Raw genomic sequence first — 23,416 nt, 5'->3', positions numbered from 1 at the left:
AAATATCTTTAAATACACTTTATCATGAATTCAACACATTTTAGTAAACAGATAAATGGAGGCAGAAGATGTCTTTCAGTTATCAATGCACACATTCAGCGACACACAGGAGCTCTTTCAAGCTGGGCACCGTTTCATTCACAACACCTGTCCCATCAACCAGGAATCAAAAATACTTTAATAATCCCAGGGTGAAATTACTTTAGTTACATTACTCCATCTGTAATAGAGTGACTATAGGACCAGTATGATATAACGATTTCATACAATATATATAATTAGGGGGTCCCCGCTCCATCTCGCCATCAGTTTGGGGGTCCTTGGCCTGGAAAACATTGAAGACCCCTGCACTAAACCTTCATTTGCGGAGTTTCGCGAAGTGTCGTCCATATTAAAGTAGTAGTAGTAGCAGCAGGTAGGGCGAATGGACTAAACAGTCCTTAAATAGCGAGACAGCATCAGTGCAGACTCGCTGGAATTTGGCAGTGAGTGTAAAGGCAACCAAGTGGCGGAGGAAACGTGCATTTAAACATAAGTTCTGCTGGTTTGCCGCATCTTCGTCACACTGATCACAGGGTAGGAAAAAGAAAAGGGACGTCATTGATTCCAAAAGGGAAGGTCCTCCTTGAAACAGTTTTATTTGACTGTATACATTTGTTTTCAAAAAGGGAGCATAGCAACGACTGCTTCCTTTTACATTATAGGGAAGAGGCTATCCCATTCTCGATTATACCCCACCCTCTTCCACAGCTGCGAATGTGACTTCATTGGGAGTGACACTTGATAGTTAAGGGTTAGTGCTTAGGGGGCGCTTTGGAATTCAGCTGTAGTCACATAGACTTCTGTCTTTATAAGGACGGAGGAAAAGGGGAAGTGACGTATTTGCAGTTGTTTTGTTACTGCCACCCTCTTTAAGTGTCAGCGCTGCTGAAAGCGATGCAGACCCCCTCAGGTAATGAAAGGGGTGTAATCTAGTTGATTTATAATCACAAAAGTTATGAAAATATTTTCTGAAGGTTGAAAAGTTACTCAGTGTTGGTTTAATATAGTGATTAATGAAGCAAGATTCTTCAAATTAAAAGCACTTCCTGTTAGATTTATTCAGGTATATCCATTAGTTTGCAGCCCGTGCTGCTGTGCTTGTTTGTGCATATTTCTGTTAATAATAGAATAAACATGACATGCATGCAACGCGTTGCTGTATGCAATGCATTGCTGTTTGCAATGCGTTGAAATATATTTTGCGGTAGGGATGATAGACAACAGTGTTGCAGGGTCAAAGGGACAATAGATGTCATGTGATTCTGACCTGTGCTTAAAGAGTGATGACTTGTAAACACCTCTGTCTCTTTTTAACCTAATCCTATAAAAATCCTACTTAATCCTACCTTATAATCAGCCGCCTGATCCTGTTTTATTTACTCATCAGGTTAAGCTGCACATTACACAGGTACTTGGGGATATTCCAGTTCCTTTTATCTTTCAGTTTGCAACTTTTTTGTCTTAGAGAAAGGTCACAAAGGCCACAGCATTCAGCTAAAAACTTGAAATGTTTCTCTCTTCCAGCCCACCCCTAATTCCCACTAGGATCTTCTCTTCCCTTTTGGAGACCCTCTCCACCCCCACATCCAGCAGCCATGGCAGATGACGCGGACATGCGCAATGAGTTGTCAGATATGCAGCAACGCGCCGACCAGCTGGCTGATGAGGTGAGAAGAACACACTCGCCCAGTTACAGCTGTTCAAACTGTGCTACCATGAGTACAGTCCCATAAAGATGGGATTTGAGAGCCTGAATAAGCAGAGCAGTGACGGCTTATATTTATGCATAAAAATAGTGTATCATAAAAAATGTGATTATTACTTTTGCCACTTAATTCAAACAGATAAATTAATATAGAATTATCAAAGTGCAAGGAAATATTACAGTTTTTAATTTATTTATAATGTTAATAGTTTAGAAAAAAGTAGTAAAAAAAAAAATACCTTTGCATTCCATGTATTCTATTTTATGAAATATAAAAGGCTGCTGACTAGCCAGCCATCCAACAGACGGGAAGGATTCCTGCTTTTCAGCGTTGTTTTCAAGTATATGATGGAAAGTTGAGTGGTAAGAAAAAATGTGTTTTCAAAAAAGAACTTAATTGGATAACGCCTGCTTTGAAACAGATTTACAGAAAGAGGAGTAAGATGGGAATCAATGCTTCAGGAGCCACTTTGCACAGATCAATCCTGTTACAAATGACATATTCCTCATATCAAACTATTATAAAACCCCCAAAAATGTCAAACATCTTATCATTATCATTAACATTTTATCTGAGCAGTGGAGAAGGAGAATTGGACTTTTGCCAATGTATTATTGTCCACTTTTGGGATGCGATTAAAATTTGCATTTTATGTATAAGTAAAAGGTCATGTAGTCTGCAGGAAGCATGGAGAACCACATAATCCATGCCACTTAAAGTTTTTTAAACCCAGTGATGGTTTGGGGAGCTGTCTCATCTGCTGGCATTGGACCAGTGGGATTTAGAAAGTCCAAAATCAATGCAGCCATCTCCCAGGACATTTTAGAGCACTGGCCATAAGAGACACCAGAGCCAACAATGCAGAGGAGCTGAAGGTTACTATCTGAGCAGAACAACCGGATTATTGCTTTCATGCTTGGCTGCACTGATGCAGTAATTCATGCAAAAGGTTGTCAACCAAGTATAGATTGAAGATAAATGAAAATACTTTTAATCACTCTGACATTTCTGTCGGAATGATTCTTTCCTTATTTATCTTATATGATATTATAATTTTCAAAGAATTTAAATTCTGGGTTCAAATAAAGGCTACATATAACACAAGTCCATATAATATAATAGTTTCTTTTTTTATGCGTTACATAAGGATAAAAGTATTTTTTTATCTGTGGTGCAGTCTCAAAAAAATTCTGCAGACATCTAAGTGCTCGATAGTTAGAGAATATTGATGTACGGGAGCTCCTGTCTGTTCTCTGTGTCAGACAGAGAAAGAGAGTCTCTGTCAGGACCCAGAGCAGATCGGCCCAGAGCCCTCCAGCTCCACATATGACTCACTGTGGCACAGCTGAGCAGAATATTAAACACACACACGTGCATCAGCACAGAGCATGCACAAAATGGCGGCAACACAGTAACACTTTTCCTGTCTTTAACATTAAGAGGCTTTTAGATCCTGACCCCCCACTTCACATCAAAAGTGAGGGAAAAAAATAAAAGCTGCGTTTTTAATAATGGCTCATATTGCATTGCTTAACCCGATTCTACTGTATATTACGTGTTGCCGATGCATTGATTGTATGTAGTTTTAAGCAGCTAAGTGACTTGAGATGGATAATAATCTGATGTTTCATTTCCTTACAGTCACTGGAGAGCACTCGCCGTATGCTCCAACTGGTGGAGGAGGTAAGAAAACCCCCACTTTGAATAACTATCCCCCATCCATGAAGAATGATGACAGAATGTGAATAATAATAAAATGGGGTAAAATACAATAAAATGCATTCTGGTTTAGTGTAAAACGTTGATAGTCCTATGCAGCCAAATCTATTTTTTCAGAGGAAACGTGATAAAAATTATTAACTTTGATTCATGCCTCTTGTTCCTGAAGATCTCCTTATTTGAATATTTATAATCAGAAACCCCTTTTTTGTCTTGTCTTGTTGTCACAAGCTTTAATATATATATATATATATATATACAACAGCATTGTATTCAACAGATCAAAAATAGAAATTAAAGTAAGGTTGTAGTTTATGTTTAACCCCATTATTCTGAGATTCCTGAATATAAACGTGTCTGAACTAATCTCGATTCTTTGAGGTTTGTTTGAGATCACTAGAGAAAAAAAAGGTAAAAGAGACAGTGAGGGAAACTTTAAAGAGGGCTCTTTTATTAACCAATACTATCCCAAAGCCATTTTTACTGTACTCCACAACTTCCTTTCTACACACCCAAGGAGGAATATAGTGACAAATGCGTACTCTGTAGGGAAACTTTTTTTTTTTAAAGCAAAGAGGTTCTTCTTGGTGTTAAAGGAAGGAATATTGGAGCAGATCATACTTTAATTCCTGGAGAGGAATATGGAGGTTTACCTTCAACCAGTGAAACAAGAGGAAACATCCAATCAGAGCTACAAAGTGTTAACTTGGCAGTAAGCTAGATTGAAATGTGTAGAACTGAGTTGAGTTTGATGCCAATCTGTGACAGCTCTGTGACAAAGAGGGACGTATAGTACAATACTTCAGGCTGACTGGGTGATGTGCCAGCTAGTACCCACCTTCCATAATACACTTTCAGCCAATCGTAGCAGCAAATCTTGACGTTTCGCAAGCTAATGTATCAACCTTTTTCCAAATCCTGTCGGGAGAAAAGCACATTCATCTTTCCTATCTACAAATGCATAAAGTGCTTCTCTTTGCTTCGCTATTTTAGCTAAAACTGAGTCAATTGCGTTATCAACAGGTGAGTCCTCCAGCGTAGTCGTATTTGTAATGCCCTGACAAGGCCCTTCTAACTGTCCTCATTCCTAGACTGTATGTCCCACCCCAAAAAACCCTGCTGGCATGTCGTTGGTCCAGCTCACTGGTGGTTCAGAGATGGACGTATTAGTGGGAGTCTTTCAAGATGGACTTGTTGTGAGACTGAAAACTCAGATCTTGCAGCAATCCAGCTTGCAGTGCAAGGTTAACAAAGTGTATTCATGTCTCAAAATGGCCTAGTCAAAGTCCAGGTGTAAATTTGAGAAGAAAGACCGAATTATTGTTGTCAATCGAAGGTTTTCATCCAAACTGACTCAGACTGAGCTGTTCTGCAAAGTGAAAGGATTATAAGAGACATACTTTGATAGATAGCGGTGATGGCGACATGGGTGGCTGGAGGAGTCACCTTGATCAGGGCTGTCGCAAATCAGAACCACAGATACTGAGGTTTGTGGTTTTATTGGGAAAATACAAAGTATGTAAATATTTTAGCTGTGAAAATAAGAAATAAATGCACTTTTATGGATAATTTGCTTCAATTCCCAACATGTCTGAGAATAACAGCACAGGAGAGTGGTACAAATTTCTAAATAAAAGCCTGGCTTGAAGTTTGTATCCTATCAACGTAAAAACAAAAAGGTAGATCAATGTTTAAATGTCAAGAAGATAATGATCATCTCACTAATTAATGAAACAAATTCAGTATTTTTTTCCTTTTATTATGCTGAGGTGTGTGTATCTTTAACTGCCGTCTCTGAGTCAACCGTGACTCAACTGAATGATGGCGTGAATAACACATTACAGGAAATGAGCAGACGTCAGAGAGAGATAAGATGAACACACACACACCCACACACACAGATTCAAGAGAGCTATTGAAAGCACTAGTACTGGTAGGAAGATGATACCATGGTCCACTGATGGGAATACTGCAACAAGCAAACTGAGAAAAAGGGCGTAAAGGCTGTAGGCAGCTGGGGTAGAGGTGGAAGAGTTACTCAGTGCAGCTCTCAAGGTTAGAAAGATCATAAATGGAGATATATCATTAAAACACAATAACAAACTGTGCTGCAGGCTTGGAGGAGCTAGAGAAAAAGAATTGGAGTTAATTACACTTGACATCCAAAAAAAAACACCACTCTCAAAGACAGCCTTCACTAAATAATGAAATTAGATGAAGAATAATTAAATCTAGCACCGCCTGAAGCTGTTTTTATTGCCATTATATCCTGATTATCTTATTTGCGTTGTTAAAAGAGAAAAAATGTTTTCTTCATGTTTCCTTCCATGACTAAAAATATACATCTGTTTAAAGTTTAAAGACTTTAAAGAAGAGTTAAGAAATGTGAAAGAAATGATTGTGGTGGATCACTGACACCCAGTTTACACTGGAAAAAATCGAAATCTAGATAATTCATTTCTTTTTAATATAATTGCATTTGTTCTTGGATTGAGGAGGTAAAAGAGACATTTTATCAGTGGAACAAGATAACTTCCACTTAAAATAAGAAAACACAATTGTTTTGTCTTATTTTAAGTGCATATTATCTAATTATCTTATTTTAAGAGTAAAAATACTCATTCAGTTGGCAAACTATCTAATTTGCCTACTAAAATTAAGGGTGAATACACTTAATTATGGATATTTTAACTAATTTCTAGATCACTTTTCAAGTTTAGCACTTCCATGACCTGAGATTTCTTCTGGAGGCTGGGGTCATTATTTTGTTTTGTTGTTGTTTTATTATTTAACATGTGATATCTTATAAAAGATGTGGGGCAGATTTTTTCTGTTTATTTCAGGTCAGTTATTTCTATTGATGCCTGTGGAGCAAGAAATAAATCAGTCAGACATCAATTAAGTCCTTCTTTAAACTGGTTGACACAACTTTGTGTCAGAATTTTGTTACATTAGTCTTACATAATATGTATGAGTCCCTCGCAGTATTTGGAACAGCACAGTGTCTGCCATTAAGAGAATGGTCCATTTTCTAATGTTAGCTAATGAACATGTGCTGCACATGTATTTCTTATTTTCTAAAATAATAGATCGTTTCCAAACCCATAAACCTCGTTTTAATCCAAGAAATAAACCCCTATGGCCAACTTCTTGGCTTCAGCTGTCAGATGTTCTACAGTCAGCTTAAGAAGTTTCTCTCAGCAGCTTACAAGTTAACTTCTCCTTTTTGGTTTAAAAATCTATTCAAAACATAAATAAGAAATAAGAAATTCGGGCCTCAAAGATGTTGTTGAAAATAAGGGTAGAGATTTGCAAACTAATCATTCACTTTACTGTATTACGTAAAAAGATTCTATGCTAACAGTTATGTGTGTTTTTTTATTATTATTATTATTCAGGCAAAAGTATTCTGAAAACCTGAGTCTGTGCCCAGTGACTTCATTGAGCATTTACACATTTACAGCTATTGCAGATGGTGATTGATAGGAATGCATCTTATTTAACAGTTATAACAAGAAGCTTAATTTGCACCAATTTCAGTTACTATAATCTCCCAGTGGTTTTAAATTATTACATGCCTATGGCAAAACATGGTGCAACCCTACCTGTTTACCAACCATCAATGTTTTGCCGTACTTTTGACACAAGGCCAGATGAGATGGCTTTACATTGAAACCATGAAAAGCCAAAAAGAAGGCAGACATTTTTTTTTCCTGTTGGTTGTTCTGTAAATAACCCAAAATCTAATAAAAGAAGACATTTGGGGGTGCATGTCTGTTGAAAAGATGCATTTCATTTTCTATTGCTTACCCATTTAATCACTGCCTGCCTCACTTAATCTGACTGTGACAACTGTGCAGACCTTAACCCTCCCAGTGATAGACACAAAGTTACACTTTTGGGCATAACCAAAGTTAGCAGAAGAAAGAAAGAAAAAAAGAAAAAAAGAAAGTATAGTGTATATTTCCTACTCCTTGATCACAGCTGAGCAAGAATTGTGCAAAAATGTAGAAGTTACCTCTAACCAATAGCAAAAAGTGATCAACTTGAATTGCTTCTCTAATGATTAGATATGTGGAAACACCTCTGCTGATTTATTAGATCACAGATGATTGCCACATTTCTAAGCTGCAGAGAAGAGAGAGCGATTAAAGTATAAGATGTGAATGGACCTTAATGTTTTCTACACCGTAAGTTTTTGTAGCAGATAAGCCTATCTGTTAGAAGTATTTCTTTCAGTTGATTGAGCTCAGCTCTTTGACATTTCAGACAATCATAAATGCTTCAGAATAAAGTCTGAATACAAAAAGAAAACCGGTAGATGAATCAAAAGAGTAAACCTTTGCCAGGAGGTATGGATCATCTCATAGATCATGCTTAGAATTTAGCTAATAACTGGATGTTTTTCAGTCTGCAGGGGAAATATTACTGCTGTGGTATAATGTTTGTTCTTTAAAAGAAGTGTAGCCTTACCCTTGTTCTCAATGATTTCATGGTTCAACTCTTAAGAGTATTATTTAGTTTTTAAGGTAAACCCATTAAGGCCATCTAATTTTTGCACCTTTCAATCATTACCTGGCATGCTTATCAATTAGGTTGTTAATCTAATAATCTGATTTCTATCCTCAAGGCAAAAGACTTAAGTGAACTTAAATTACTTGTTAGGTTTAAGGTATGGATGCCTTCAGTGAAGCTCACATATTTCTTCAAAGAGGATAGCTTTAGCCAGGAGATGCAAGAAAATAAAGACACAATACAAAAAAACAAGGAAATCCAACAAAGCTATCTAATGAATACGTCCGACTTTGTACATAAGTGTAAGGTTTTTTTTTCCTATGCTTTAAAATACACTATCCAATGTGTGTTTTAAGGAACAAGTCTGGATAATAAAAACTTAAACTGGTTTCTTTATTATTTCAAAATTAAGATTTTTAGTTCCAACAACTGCCTTTCCTAAAAGGATTAATCCATGAAGGAAGGTCTTGGTGAGGTATGCAACAAATAATCTGAGCTACTGGGAATAATTCAGAGTTTCTTTTCTCTTAGTCTATTTATGGTAGACTGGATATAATCTGCTCTTCGTAGTGTATTAGATGTTTTTACAAGAGGATACCTACAGTTCTACAGTATTTAACACTGTTAGAGAATAATCTCCCATCTCTCCCTTATTGTCCGTTGTTCAACCAACATTTATTCAGATGCCTGAAAAACTTCAATTTACATATTTTTTTCTAACACTAGCTGAGTCGTTCCTCTGACAGGTAGGAATATCAGCATTTTTTAGTGAAGCAGGCAGTCATTAGCTGAATCCGGAGATGGGGTTAAAGATTAGGGTGATGGGAAAGAGGGCTTCCTATCACAACGACTTTGAGCTCATCACCTCACATAAATCGACAAAGCATCAATAACAAAAAGGTTTGATCTTAAGATGCTACTAAATTGTTTCTATTGATTATGAAATGGAGTTTAAAAAAAAAAAACTTTTACATGAAAATGTTTTCAGAAAATATGGAAAAACACCACAGACTGAGAGAAGAGTGCTGAGGTTGTTCCTGAACTTACTGAAGAACATATTCAAGTTATATATCTACTTTTCTTGTGTAGGTCTAAATGTGAGTTTACTGAGGAGGCTGAAAGGGTCTGAAGCTTTAAAGTCATCACCATCATCCTTTGAAACTGTAACTTGCAGTTTATTTTGTAGCCTTTCCTATAGAAGAGAGAAAAGTATTTATAAAAACTTGTGATTTTCAGGTCTATAGTTTTCAGGTTCTCATTCTCCTTGTTGACCTCTGCTTTGTCTGCCTTCCTTACCTTCCATCCGCCTCTTGCCTTCACTGGGAAATAGAGCAAAGATGCTGGAATCAGGACTTTGGTTATGCTGGACGAGCAGGGGGGTAAGTAGAGAGAATGAGTGATGCTCAATTTAACGTTTTTACTGTAAAAACCCTAATCTTTTTTTTAATGAACAAAGTTGCCCTGCTTGTGTACATCTATAATTCTAATCACATCTTAATTCTGTACTTTAAATGTTTTATCATAAACAAAAACTGTGGATGCCTTAGATGTTTCAAATTCAAGTGCTTGTTTTTAATCAAATGCATTCAAAACTAATTCATTTTTCTTTCAGTTTCATTTGCTTTTATTTTGACTTTCAGATTTCTTTAGTTCTTCTCACTGCATGCTTACTTGATCGATGAAGATTGGAATATTGCTTTCTGGAGATTTTCTTTCAGCTTCTTTTAACTTTTTTTCTACTTTGGTTCACAATTTTCTCCATGGTTTGCCTGACTGTTTTTCTTTACTTCATCCTTGTTTCTTAATCTTCTTTTATTTCAGCTAAGACAGAAAAAGAGAATTCTGAAAAGTGCCAAAACCATTAACCGGTCTCATGAGGAATATTTACAGCACGTCACTGCAGTACCTAAACCTCCCACAGCTAAACATTGTTGTTGGATTAAATAGTGTCTCTGGGTCAGTTTTCCCCTTCACCAAGTTGTACCTGAGTTTTACAGAGATGTTTGGCCTGTTGTTCTTTTTCACTTTCAGTTTGTTGCTGTAAAAAAATCCCTTGATACTCATCCACCTACCAGTGTTTTCATAAAATCTGGGGATAAATTATCCTAAAATTATAACATTTCATTAATACTTTAATTTAGTTGTTTAGTCTTGTCTGAATATTATCATTACTCGTAAAGTGTAAATATGAGCCTCCATGGGTTGATTTGGAAAAAATCGTAGCATATTGGTATTTAGTGCCGTCAATGTAGGGGGGTTCACTAAAGCTATTATGGAGGATTTTCATGATTTTATTTTAAAAGACCCGCCCTCTCCACAAAAAAATGCACATGCACAACCCTGTACCCGCTTCCGAGAGGGAACGTCTATCTAGCGTGCACGAGCCCATTTTTCCACGTGCCCATTTTTCCAAAAGTTGCTGTTCTCATAGCTCAAGCCAATGTTCAGGCACAAGCTTACTGTGCCTGAACATTGGCTCTAACCCCTAAATCCCTCAATCACTATATAGAGCGGAGACTATATAGTGGACTTTACAGCGAACTCAGTTGACTGATCTTTCAAACAGGTGATTACAGCTTTTTGTTCCGATGGTCACGTAACTCCTCCATACCTGCGCCATCTTTGTTATTAGTCCCCGCTGTGAGGTAGTGATAGCCTATGGCGACAGCGGGCTGCTGTGACAGCAAATCCCATAATGCTTTGGTAGGAGAGCTTTCCACGCAAAGTATTATGGGATATAGCTGCCTCTTCTGAGGCCTTTCTTCTCATACACTTCATAGACACTTTTTCTACAACGATCCTCTGCGATTTTCAAAGAACCGCGGTGAGAAAGGTGAGCTTCTATTACTGTCTGAAACCTTAGCTCACAACAGATATACAGATCTATATAGGTGAAAGTGCCCATTCACAGTAAAGCATAGCTGATGGGACGAGCACCTAGGACGGCCTTATGTAAACATATCACCGGAATAATTGACAATTAGGAGGACCACTTATTTAGATGATCCACCTGGATATAAAAGATCCTCCTCTATACCTTTAATAGGCCTTTAAGTGAAAACATTTCGATGTTTATTTATTGTAATGAAAAAGTAAATAATGGGCATCAGACATATAGCAATGGGTCACTATGGCTTTTTGCCTTATTTCCTCAGATAAGTAGCTCACACTGACCATCTGTTAACACCACACCACACTCTGAAGTCGCTGACCTTTAGAAAAGTCAGCTGATATGGATCTACCACTCTTTCTCAGCGTTTCAGCACTATAACAGCAGGAGAAAGAGCTTGACCCATTTGCTGTTATGTGCTCATTAGGAAAAAAATCCCAGGGAAGGCGGGAGAAAGTGTCAAAGTTGAGCTTAATGAAGAGAAGAGGGACAATTAAACCAGAGTCCTTGGACTGAAAATTGCACATTTCTTTAAAGCAGTTATAAAATGTCCCTGAAACATTAACTGATACTTTATCAATGTATAAGTTGCAAAATCTCCTGGGTAATTTATAACTAGGCAGGTAGAGACCAAACGAAAATGCATCTGTACAAAATGGTGAAGGGGCAAAACAACCAGCAGGATCATATTGTTCTTTTTACAGTTAGTGGTTTAGTAACAGCTCTCCACCCTGTTTGCCTTGAATCATTTTACACAATAAAAACCTGCCGGAAATCATATGCAACTACAGGTCTGGTTAGAAATCACACATTCAAATCATCCTTAACAACGAGTAATGAGCCCAAGCTGTCTTTAACTTTGCTCTGATTGGTAGATAAAGATGCAAGGTTTTGAACAGCTCTGACAACAGTTCTGCTACAGTATGTTGGTGTACCATAAGGGTAGAGAGAAAAGAACTGGATAACAGAAACGATCGATTTAGCTGGTAATGACAAACTATTCAACCTCTCGCCTTTCAGCCCACTTCCTGATTTGTACAATCCCTGGATGCAACTTGAAAGTGTAAAAAAACTATTCAGTAGTTAAAATAAATTCAAGTCATTTGTACCAATCATTAATTGTGTATGAGGGCATCCTTAATTCTGTCAACACAAATGCCTCTAATGGGAATAAGCTCTAGACTTGCTGTGACAAACCATGCATTTACTCTAAGGCCCCGTTCACACGAAGACGAACCCTGGCCTAAACGCACAAATTTTTCACCAAACCAGCCTCTCATCCACACGAAGCCGGCGTTTCGGGGGTCTGTAAACGATCTTTTTTTTATTCAGCCTTCAGAGTGGGAAGATTTCGAAACGCCGTTTTCGCGTTTCCATCTTTACGCTCTAACCGCATATATTTTTTTTACATGCATGCGTCATAGCGTCGCCTCTAAACACGCATGCGCGACACAGTATCACAACAACAATGGCGCCGTTGCTGCTAATGCTACTCACCCTGCTGTCGGGCTTACAACAGAATCTTCTTCTTCTGCAATATCTCCAGGAAGAACAGAGCAATATCGACGACATAGTTCAGCACCTGAATTTGACTGAACCACGAAAATGGACCCGCAGGGCAACCATGTATAAATATTAGTGCGCATGCCCAACATTTCGTCGCTTATTTTTGCTTTGGCACCACAGCGCCACTTACAGGCCTGGCATACATTTTGCAGCGTTTTCATGCATTCGTGTGGACGCTCACATTTATTTTAAGTCTCCGTCTTTACGGCAAACGTTTTGGAAAATATCAGCGTTTCGTTTTCGTTTTGACTTTGTGTGGACGGGGCCTAAAGCATACGACTCCCACAGCATCTCTGCACCTGTAAAATATCACAAAAGCAGCTATAGAGGCTGACTATATGGAATCTGAGGGGTATATTGTAATTAGATTTTCATATGATAGATGAGCATATTTTGGCAAAGGGGTTTGGTGTTAGCTTAAATCCACCTAACTAAGAAAATGGCATCAGTTTTTATATTTGCTTGATGTCTTTACCACTTTCATAAGTGCATGCCAACCAAGGGTTGAACAAATCTTTACAGTCAATGAACTGATTCCTGAATCCACTCCATATTTAACTGTGCCACCTGCTGTCACGCTCTACTGACATTTTATCTCTGTCCCAAAACAAATTCACTTGGAGAAATAGCTGCTAACTCTCCATCCACCACATCAGCATGATAACGCCTCCAACATCAGTAACTCAGAATGCAATCGCAGTCAGAAATCAGTCAAGTTGAGGAAATGCAACTCGGCAACGACACTCTGAATCAGATCTGTTTGACGTAAACTGATCTGTAGGAAAAAAAACAATAGGATTGGCTACTTGCTTTTCTTTGCAAACATGGTAATTATTATAAATCATAACCTAATTAACACTGAATACTATTTGCAGACTCTAAAGGGAAAAAAACAGATTTTTAAAGTCAAAGATCTGATTTCAGAGCTAGTTTTAGTTGATGATTTAGCCTTTAAAAATAAGAAATCCTGACTTTATTTGAACAACTGGAATACAGAATAAGGTGAGAGCTCAATTAATAAAAGAAAGGAATGTTTCTTATAAGGGAAACTAGTTTTAAACTAGACGAATAAGAACACCTTCAACCTCGCAGCCAAACTTTTAGCTTAGCTTGTAAAGCTAGATGTAATAAAGCTTACTAAAACCTTGATGAGTTAAAAAAAAAATAAAAGTATTTTCTCGTTTACATTTACAGGTAGACGTTTACAAGTAGAATTAGATTATATAGTATTTCTGGTGGCCATATTTCACCTCAGGTGGCCATGGCTTTGCTCTGTTTGACGTTGGAAAGTCTTAATTTCTCCCGTAAACTCATTAATATTTGTTTTAGTCTGCACACCAATTTAAACACGCTCACATTAACACCTCAGTTGCTGTTCGTCATATCTCATATTTCTGTCAATCAGTCAATGAAATTCATTCCACTACTGTCATCCCTTTGTCCTGACCAGAGCAACTCGATCGTGTTGAGGAGGGCATGAACCATATCAACCAAGACATGAAGGAAGCCGAGAAAAATTTAAAAGATTTAGGGAAATGCTGTGGGCTTTTCATATGTCCATGTAACAAGTAGGTACTGACAATGTGCCCAAAAGGTTCTTTGCATATGTGGTGGCGTCCAGTTTTTCCTCTTTTTTTTTCTCGTTTTGTTTTTCTTTCTTTTGTCATAGTGAGTGTCTGAAGTTGTTGTCTTCTCTCCTTTGTCTCCTCTCTCTTTCTCTCGCCTTCTTCTCTCTCTCTTTCTCTCTTTCTCCTCGTGCTTCGTTCTGTGGGGGATAAATGACTTGTGTTTAATCAGAGCAACTGGAGCGCATCGAGGAAGGAATGGACCAAATCAATAAGGACATGAAGGATGCAGAAAAGAATTTGAACGATCTAGGGAAATTCTGTGGTCTTTGCTCCTGTCCATGTAACAAGTAGGTGCTGCTTGCCTGCCTGCCTGCCTGCCATTAAAAAAGACACTAAATAACAAATAAAAAAACAACAGAGGAAGAAGTGACATCACAATGGCCATTAGCCAATAGTCTGCTCTGCTCCAGTTCCAATAATAACCATCTATACAATGGGACACGGGTGGATGATATTCTTTAAAATAGCCTCACAAAGAGGTGCGTCGCCCTTGAAGTGAAACTGAAGAATATTTTTCAAGAGCTCATGTCTGAGACAGTAGTTCATCTTTAAAATTCACTTACAAATAAAACAAATCAAAAATCTTCACTTGATATACTATCCTAACCTGGCTGCTATTAATTGCTCAAATTTCCCTCAGTGTCGATATTTGAAAGAAATGAAGGAAATGAAGAGGCCACGAGGAATGGGCAATAATCTAGGAATTATGATTATAAACCAGCATAAACATTTCTGGTATTAAAGAGATTGGTACATATTTTTTGCATTGTTGGTTCAAAGAATACAACCATATCCAATCTTCACTCTATTACTCGATGTTTAAAATAAATGCTTTCAATTAAAACAAAAAAGCAAACAATATTTCCAAATGGCACCATATTAAAATAACATTTAAGATTAGATTAGATTATTGATGTTGTTTTTTTTCTATTAGTTTTATAGGTAACCTTCCAAAGGCCTAATTAGCTTAAAGGCTTAAAATAAGTGTTTTATTTACATACAGGACAGTGGTTTAATTGAAATATAGCATTGTTTTATGTCTTGTTCATGCTAAGATAAACTTGGAATATTAAATTAGATCATATTGTATTAGAGTACATTAATGAATTATTAATACCATAAGGGAATTACAAAAAGTATAAAATTAGAATCATTACAAGTAAACTTGAGTTAAAATAATGAAATGTGAACTTAAAAGTGAGTATTTAGGGGAGAGCAGTATTCTAAAGATCAAAAACTAGTAGCTATACACATACAAGAGCATATCTAATCAGAAATCTAAGATAAGTACTTTACTAAACCTCCTTGTTTCATTTTTATAGTGCTAATTATTTTAGCTATAACAAACTTTGTCAATTAATATTTTTTAAATTTACACCGAATTAACAAGTTTATAGTGACAGGTTGTTTAGTCATCTGCTTAGGTACAGAGCTTAGCAGACATATCTGCCCACTGTAATTCAAAAACATTATCTCATTAGAGATAAATAGTACTTCTTTAGTTATCACAAAATCACTCCCATTTTTTTCAAAGCCCTCTGAGTTATATGGTTCAATCAGAACAGCAATAACAGCTTAGTTATATTTAAAAATGGTATTAAACAGACTTACTTTGTAATGGCTAGTGGCAGATTTTTACAAAGTTGTCGCGAAATTAAATATGTAGGCAGTTACAGACTGAGGAGTTCTTTCTATGGTTGCTTTTATTGAAGGAAGTTCTACAAAAAATGTTTAATAACAAAGTAAGTTATTATTGCCCATGCCTCGGCACCATAACAATATATTTAAATGAGTTCAACTACAGATCATTTTTGATTTGCTTTAATAGACTTTTTTTTTTACTTTAATGTAGATTTGCATAGGTTCTTGATGCATTACTGCAAAGAGTATAACTGCCGGTAAATGCAGTAGCCTTATGTTCTTTTGAGGGCTTCACCTCCGGAATAATCTCTAGACATGCAACCATCCCAATATTTTTACATCTCACAATATTCCCCATTTCTATTCAGATTAGGCACTTCTATGTAATTAGTTTTGGGAATTTTCACAATTTCCTATTTATGATTACTGCAATTTATCGCCATTAGTCATACCTATATAAAAAGGCTGCATGAATAACCATTAAAGCAACACTAGAACTTGTTTTCAAGCTTCCTCCCACTCAACCAAGGCCACAGTTCATCAAGTGCCTCAATTAACTCCTTTCTACTAAGTGCCCTTCTCCCAGTGCCCTATTCTCTGAACTCACACTTCTTCTTACAGTTCAAGAGACTTTTACATTTCAGTGTCCCCACTATGGAAGACCGTTTTCAATCATTTGTACTGGTGAAAATGTATAAAGGCTGGACATAGTGTGCTGGTGCACAACACTTTGATAACTACATCAATCAATCATGTGCTGATTGCTTCCGAGCAAGAATATATTTTCCTGGTATTTAAAAAAAGTGGCGCTAAGAGTGGACTTTTAAAAGATATCACTGTCTCTGTTGGCCTTTCCAACTAAAACTAATGAGATTTTAACAAAAAAGAGCAGGGCTGAGGCTCCCAAAGCATATTGGAACTCAGATGTTCACTCTATATCGATTAGGGCATGAATAGTTTTCAATCTTAGTCCCAAAATGCATTTGGGCAGCCTGGTCAAGGACTGTTTGACACTTCTCCTCATCTGCATGATCTCTTCCACCACACCGCTCTAACATCCAGTAGACCCTCACCTTTTTACAGGGAACGAGAACGCCCTCCCTCCCCCTGAACACCCTGCTCCTCCCCGACCACTGGTGACATGGAATGACTGGCGAGCATGACCCTGGGAATGCTCTTGCATGTTTGAAATGCAACACATAACAGCAATTCTTCATAATAATCCCAAAGGTTCTTATGATGGCTGATAAACAAAAAGGGAAGACGTCTTCTTCAGGTTTTATCCAATTTTTAGGGTTAGAAGCTTGATCTAAGACTTTCCAGTGAAAAGGGGACAAGATGGCAGAGAGTCATAAATGGCTATATTCCTCAAAAACTAAAACAGTCATGTCTGTGTTGTATTTTGGTACGATGAATTGGTAAATGAGAAACTATCCTCCTATGTAACATTTTGGGTTTTTAGTAAAGATTTCTTCACTACGCTCTATATTTTATGGGATCAGAAAAAAAATAATTTATCTTGATTAAAAAGGGATTGAAAAAAGCTGTACAAGACAAAGACAGCAATAGGAAATATTCAAAACCTCCCCCTCAAAATATTTGAATTTATGTCTGCAAGCGTGACTCTAATCCAGCAGCGTCGGGGTTAACGTGTAAATAGCTGCATCATGTCTCTGGTTCCCTCGTCTTTACATGGCTTCATGTAGTGATCAAGTCCTCAGCTGCGTGTCTTGTTTCTCCGCCGGATCTGCTGCAGTTTCTCTGCAGTGCCACCTCTCCTGCTGAGCCCTGTGCTGAATTAGCCCCTATCCTGCACTGGGTGCTTCAAAACATTTCTGTTTGCAAAGCTTCTTCTCCCTCAGGCGGCTGGCTCACATGTAGGTCAGTCTTATCAGATAGTGGCATGGCAGTCTGCTGGGACGTTGACTCAATCTGACTGCACAAAAGGAACGTTTTTAGAATGAGGAAAACAAAGCATTTGGTTGGATTTCTGCAGCTCCGAAATGCCTTCACATTCTAGCTGTCTGTGTGTGCAGTGGATGGCTTAATCAAAGAGAACAAGAACATTAATAGAGAACAAGTTTAGTTTCTTAGGACTCAAAGCATCTAGCATGTTTATTTTCTACTTCAATAACAGAAAACCTAAGTAAAGTTGGGCATTAGGGGTGTAGCAGTCCATTCAGCTAACAAGGCGAGACAGAATGTCTGGTTAGTGACAGTAAAGAAAGAGCGGGGGAGGATATTAATTTATGGGTATATATTTTTCTACGCTTTTAATTTTTGTTGTGCTTACATGTGACAAAACAAAAAAAGAAAGAGAAAATTAACTTTTTTGTGGTATTCTTATTGTTGAAAAATCTATTTTTCAAGAGCAAAGCTAGTTTTTAAAGAAATTGTTCAGATTGTAAAAAATTCAACTTCAATTTATTTTTAATTAAATGAAAATGTTTAGATTTTGAACTAAAGATGTGAGCTTCTAACTTGAGTATAACTTTAGTATTTATTTTTCTAATGAATTACATTTACTCATTACATTTAATAGCAATTATCTGTATTTCCAACTCCTTAGTTTCTCCAAATTGGCCCCTTCTTTACGTCTTAATAATGTAAAAAAAAACAGCGAACATCAAGAGTGCAAAGAGATGTTCAGTTGAAGTGCAGTTTGTTTATAGAAAAACATTAATAGTGACAGGGATAAACGCAAGGGGCTGGAAACATTGCAGATGATGGATCAGATCCATTCTTTGTTAGATTTTAAATTTACATTTGCAATTTTAATCGTATGATAGAGTTCTAAAAGTATTCATCCACTCATGCAGAATTTCTCCTCAGTTCAGCCTATTTTATCCTGTCTGAAATTTGTATTTAAAACTGGACAGATAAACTAGAGATTGTCAGATATTTTACATTCTCTATTTTAGAGTTAGCTGACGGGATCCAGGACGCACGATCTGTTCTGCACATGCGCAAACAGATATACATCCCGGTGTCTATATATAATGTAATTATGGTACTAAAACTACTTATTTCTATTCTTAACTCACCAAAGAATGCTAATACACATCTTTAAAAAAAATTTCATGACTTCTGTGAGACGATTTTTATGCTTTTTACATTTTCTCCGTTAAACTGCTTCTTTGACGTCATCATGGGACATGCTCAGGGCAGTCTGGCAAAATATGATTAAACATGTTTATCTGCATTTTAGTTGCTTCCTTCTTTAGATTACGCACCTATAGCATAAGATTAAAACGCAACAAAAACATAAAACTCTAAAAGACTAGATTTAAAGCTAAGCCACCTGAAGTAGCGTAGGATCCCATTTCTGGTGCAGATCAGGCATTCATAAAACAGTGATAAAACAAGATTTTAAGGCATTTAATTTCTCAGGAAATACATAGTTAACCTTTAACACATTATATTTTAGTATCTTCACTATCTTTGGGGACGGAAAATGTCATTTAGGTATTTTTAACAAAATAAAATCGAAAAGGACCAGGATTTATATCTGGATGAGCATGCGCAGATGAGCTGATAGCGCATATGCAGAATGATAGTGTTTCTGGGACGGATCTGGGTAGTGACAACAGGGCCAGCCTCATCAGGGTAAAACCAATCAGAAACAGGTGTGATGCCAAATCTCCAAGCAATTTGTAATTTTGCAGTCAGTGAAACATGTTGAAGAAATTCTCCAGTGAACTTTTCTGCAGGTCTTGCATAAAAAGATCTGAGGATAAAAGCTGTGCTCTCTGTTACGTTCTTAATACTATTGCACAGTATTTATATTATTAAAACACTTTACAGCACAGTAATTAATAGGTCTATTTTTTAACTTTTCACTATTATGTTATTCTTATACATTTTTCTAAGGTCCATATTTGTGTGACCATTTTTTCTATAATCTTCTTACTGCTGTAACAGCAGTTTCCCCATTCTATGACAATAAAGGGATTTCCTATTCTATTCATTATGGGTAAATCTGGCTCTGAGATTCACACATCTTAAAGTGACGCCTTCTGTGCTGTGATTGATGTGGGCATAGGGTTGCCAACCAGCCCTTGAAACACGGAATCATTCCGTATTTAGATATAGAAGTACCTGTCCTTTTATTTAGTGGAAAAGGAACATACTTTGTCTCTACTACTGTGAGAGTAAAAAAATTATCATTAAGAAGCTAACAGAAAATGAAGAACAAGGGCACGCTAGATACAAAACTTACGGTAAACTTGTTCCTGGGCCCTGTCCTGCGTTTTGACCAGTGAGCTGACAACATATACGTTACAATCCAGAATACCCTCATTCCATTGGTGGAGCCAAGTGTTACTTATGGAGAAGATAGTGGGAGACAACAGAGCAGTATGGGGGACAAACGGGGTAATTGAAATGCTGATGCTGCTTTTGGGGGTGGTGCACCTTCACAAAATGATGCTCCTCCTCAAAAAAAAAAAAAAAAAAAAAAAAGATGCAGAAATATAGGGAGGAATGGGGGAAAAAATACCTGGAAGAAAAAAGTCTGTGATAATTAATAAAAAGCACAATGCAAATATGCATCTAATTCAATGCAGATTTGAGTCAAATAGTTAAAAATCACCACGTCAGGAGGGGTAAAGGCTGTTGGTTCAGCTGAGCACACACATGGGGTGGCCCTTTTTTTTCCAGGCAGATCTAGCCAGAGCGAACCAGGGTTTACGAGGCTGAATTATGGTCTGCGTAAAGCATTAATATAGCTCGCCAAGCTATATATTTACAGGAATTGCTTTTTATAGAAATCTTTAACGAACTATTTTTGATTAATTATTTCCGTTCTTTTAACGATATAATGTAGCAGACACATTCTCAGAAAAATAAGAAAGCTTCTTGATTACATTATATATACAGGAAGATTCTGCCTCACAACAACAAAAAGATATTCTGCTTTCTTTTTTTTTCTTTTTTCCCAGTGTAAACATGAAACTTCAGTTCAGCACTTGAGTTACAATCAATCTATAATCTTAGATGGAAGAAGAGTAACTTAAGCATGTTCTAACAAACCAACCTCAACAATAAGCCTTGGTAAGGTTTCTAATTGTGACAAGAAAGAGAACGATTGATGTTTTTAATATGTTTTTATCACCTAAGTGAATAAAAAATACTGCAATCAGCTTACCCAAAGCAGCTGATTGACTACTTTATTTTATATCTCAATATAAATTCTCAAACATACAGATTTAAACATTTTGAATTGATTTGAAAAACATACTTGTGTTTTTTAATGAGTAGAGATCTTGTCACCCACCTAAGTGCTTCAAATCCAGCAACAGAGCAGTAAACTGAGAAGAAAGATGGTATGAGAGGAGAAGGCACATGACAGCTTTCAAGGTAGAGCAAAGAGAATATAAATGGTAAAACAAAAAAAAGTTGAAAAATGAACAAGAAGAAAGGAATTGGAGTTGTCTGATCTGCTTAGCACATTGTGGTGTGTTAGCAGGGACAGGGAGCTAAGCCAAGCCTTGCCTCAGTCTATGTCTATTAATAATAACCATGTAGGAGGCTGAGCCATCAGCATAGAGAAGCGATCCACACAGAATCAACAAAGCTCTTCATCGAAAGCCATTAGATGTAAAAACAAGTGACAGAATGATGCTAAAATGATCAGAGAGAAAGATGAAGATATGTGACTATTATAACAATAGGCTCTCAGATAAACAGTGCATTGAATGCAATAATAATTATTATTATATCTTATCACTTTTCTGTCTGTCAGATGTAGAGCTAAACCTGATCCTGATGAATCAGAAGGTCTGAGCATAATCGGTGAGGTGACATTTGCAAACCTGAGCCGTTTGGTTTCACAGCATGTTAGCACAGCTGTATTTGTCAGGATATTTTCTGCACAAGCTGATATATGCCACATCTGAGGACTCTCAACTGATCTAAATCCCTATTATATCGTCTGACTCCTGCCAAGAATCTTAGATTTCCCATAATTCTGAACCTAGAATGGAAGAGATTGCATATAAAATATTAAAACCAAGGATGATGTTTAGGGAGGAAGAGGGAATGTTCTTTTTTTTTTTTTTTACAAAGTAAAAGTAAATAAGACCGTTATTCTCTACGTACCTCCTGCCAGTTTTATTTATTTTGCTGTGTATCCTCATGTCGTTTTTTAACAGTTTGTTCTCAGCACTGATCGTCGTCCGTCTTAAAAATGTCACTGTCCTGTTTGTCCCTGTTGTGTGTCTGCAGAAGCTTATTGTCTTCTCTGTTTGGGAGGGGGGGGGATTGTGATTGTGGAAAAAATGATTAGAACAATGTGGATAGTAGTAAAACACACACTTTTTATAACTGTGATTGCTTTAGTCTGTATTGTATGTTTTATAACAAGAAAATATAACTGTGATAGTTTGTTATAACAGAACGAGCTTGTACCCACTAAACCCAGTCCATGCCTGCCTTGCTTTGCTTGACTTAGTCTAGTCCCCTCCATATATTTATGTGCATGTAACCAGTTAACACCTTTGTGCCAACCAACCATCCTACATAGAGATTAATATCAATGTGATGCTGCAGAACCTCAAACCTAAGGCTTTTTTCCATAGATTTTAAGTAATAGGAAGCCAGATGGTTGAGGTCCATGACTGTTTTTCTCAAACCGCTGAGTAACTACATTTCCTCGCACCTCCCCATCACTGCCGGCATTTAGAATGAAGAGTGGAGCCAGCAAGGCTTGGGGGAACAACCAGGATGGGGTTGTGGCCAGCCAGCCTGCCCGTGTGGTCGACGAACGTGAACAGATGGCCATCAGTGGAGGCTTTATCCGCAGGTGAGATTAAAGTTCATTTTTAAATCACCTAATGCTAAGGATGGCGGGGAAACCGCAAAACTGAGCTAAACGACGGCTAAAGATTTATCAGCATGCTTTAGAAATATAATCGATTTATCCAGAGCAAAGGGCTTGAGTAAGTAAATAATCTTGCAAATATACTGTAATTATACTCACTGAAGGATGCAGTTGTGTCCAACCATTGTTTAACACGATACCACAGAGCTTGGCTTAACTCACAGTTTACAAAGGTAAAGTGCGCTGCTCATCTAGCTGTTAGGTTCTTGAAAAGGAGAACAATATATAGGGAAGCAGCAAAGATGCCCGTGGTACTCTGGAGGAGCTACAGAGATCCTCATCCTAGGTGGAGACTGTTGGCAGGACAGCCATTCATCACGGCACCACAAACCTGGCCTTAAGGGAAGAGTGGCAGGAAGAAATCTGCTGCAGAAGGAAAGCCTTCCAGATTCATCTGTAGTTTAACAAATGCTACGGAACTAAGGAAGCATGAATCAGAAGACGAACTTGGGTCCAAGTCCAGACATAATCCAATGACAAAACTATAGCAGGACTAAAAACTGTGACATTCACAGGTCCTTGTCAACCACTATGCTCCATCTGGAGAATTTCAGCCAGGAACAATGGGAAGAATTAAGTCTTAAGATGTGCAAAGCTGGTAAAAAAAAAAAAAAAAAAAAAAAAAAACAAGTAGAAACTCTCGTACGATTAAACATTATCCGGATTGCCAGTGAAGACATACGTCCTGGGACTAAATACAGTGCAGTCGTACTCGGCCAACTGAGTTTAGGATTAAGTAATTGCTTTCTCTGATTGAATCATGTGACTTTGATTAGGTCGACTGATGCAATCAATCAAAGTTTGTGAGTGAGTGAGTGAGTGAGTGAGT

At 37.3% G+C, this 23,416-nt stretch overlaps 1 protein-coding gene across 2 annotated transcripts in view; it reads left to right on the top strand.

Moving 5' to 3' along the window:
- Positions 1 to 23,416, top strand: part of snap25 (synaptosome associated protein 25kDa) — a 48,436-nt gene that overhangs the window by 20,223 nt on the left and 4,797 nt on the right. The window contains exons 2-6 of one of the 2 annotated variants that reach the window (XM_015391894.1): positions 1,567 to 1,709; positions 3,390 to 3,431; positions 9,313 to 9,361; positions 13,889 to 14,006; positions 22,390 to 22,509. In XM_015391894.1, coding sequence (XP_015247380.1) covers positions 1,638 to 1,709; positions 3,390 to 3,431; positions 9,313 to 9,361; positions 13,889 to 14,006; positions 22,390 to 22,509 — 401 coding nt within the window. In that variant the 5' untranslated portion in view covers positions 1,567 to 1,637. Of the gene's footprint in view, positions 1 to 1,566; positions 1,710 to 3,389; positions 3,432 to 9,312; positions 9,362 to 13,888; positions 14,007 to 14,235; positions 14,354 to 22,389; positions 22,510 to 23,416 lie in introns of both variants that reach the window. The other variant, XM_015391893.1, reaches the window with a different exon arrangement.

This window comes from Cyprinodon variegatus, unplaced genomic scaffold, assembly GCF_000732505.1.
Source record: "Cyprinodon variegatus isolate N-32 unplaced genomic scaffold, C_variegatus-1.0 Scaffold563, whole genome shotgun sequence".
NCBI lineage: Eukaryota > Metazoa > Chordata > Actinopteri > Cyprinodontiformes > Cyprinodontidae > Cyprinodon > Cyprinodon variegatus.
Note: the sequence above shows the minus strand (reverse complement) of the source record. Positions and strands in the feature narration are given on the sequence as shown.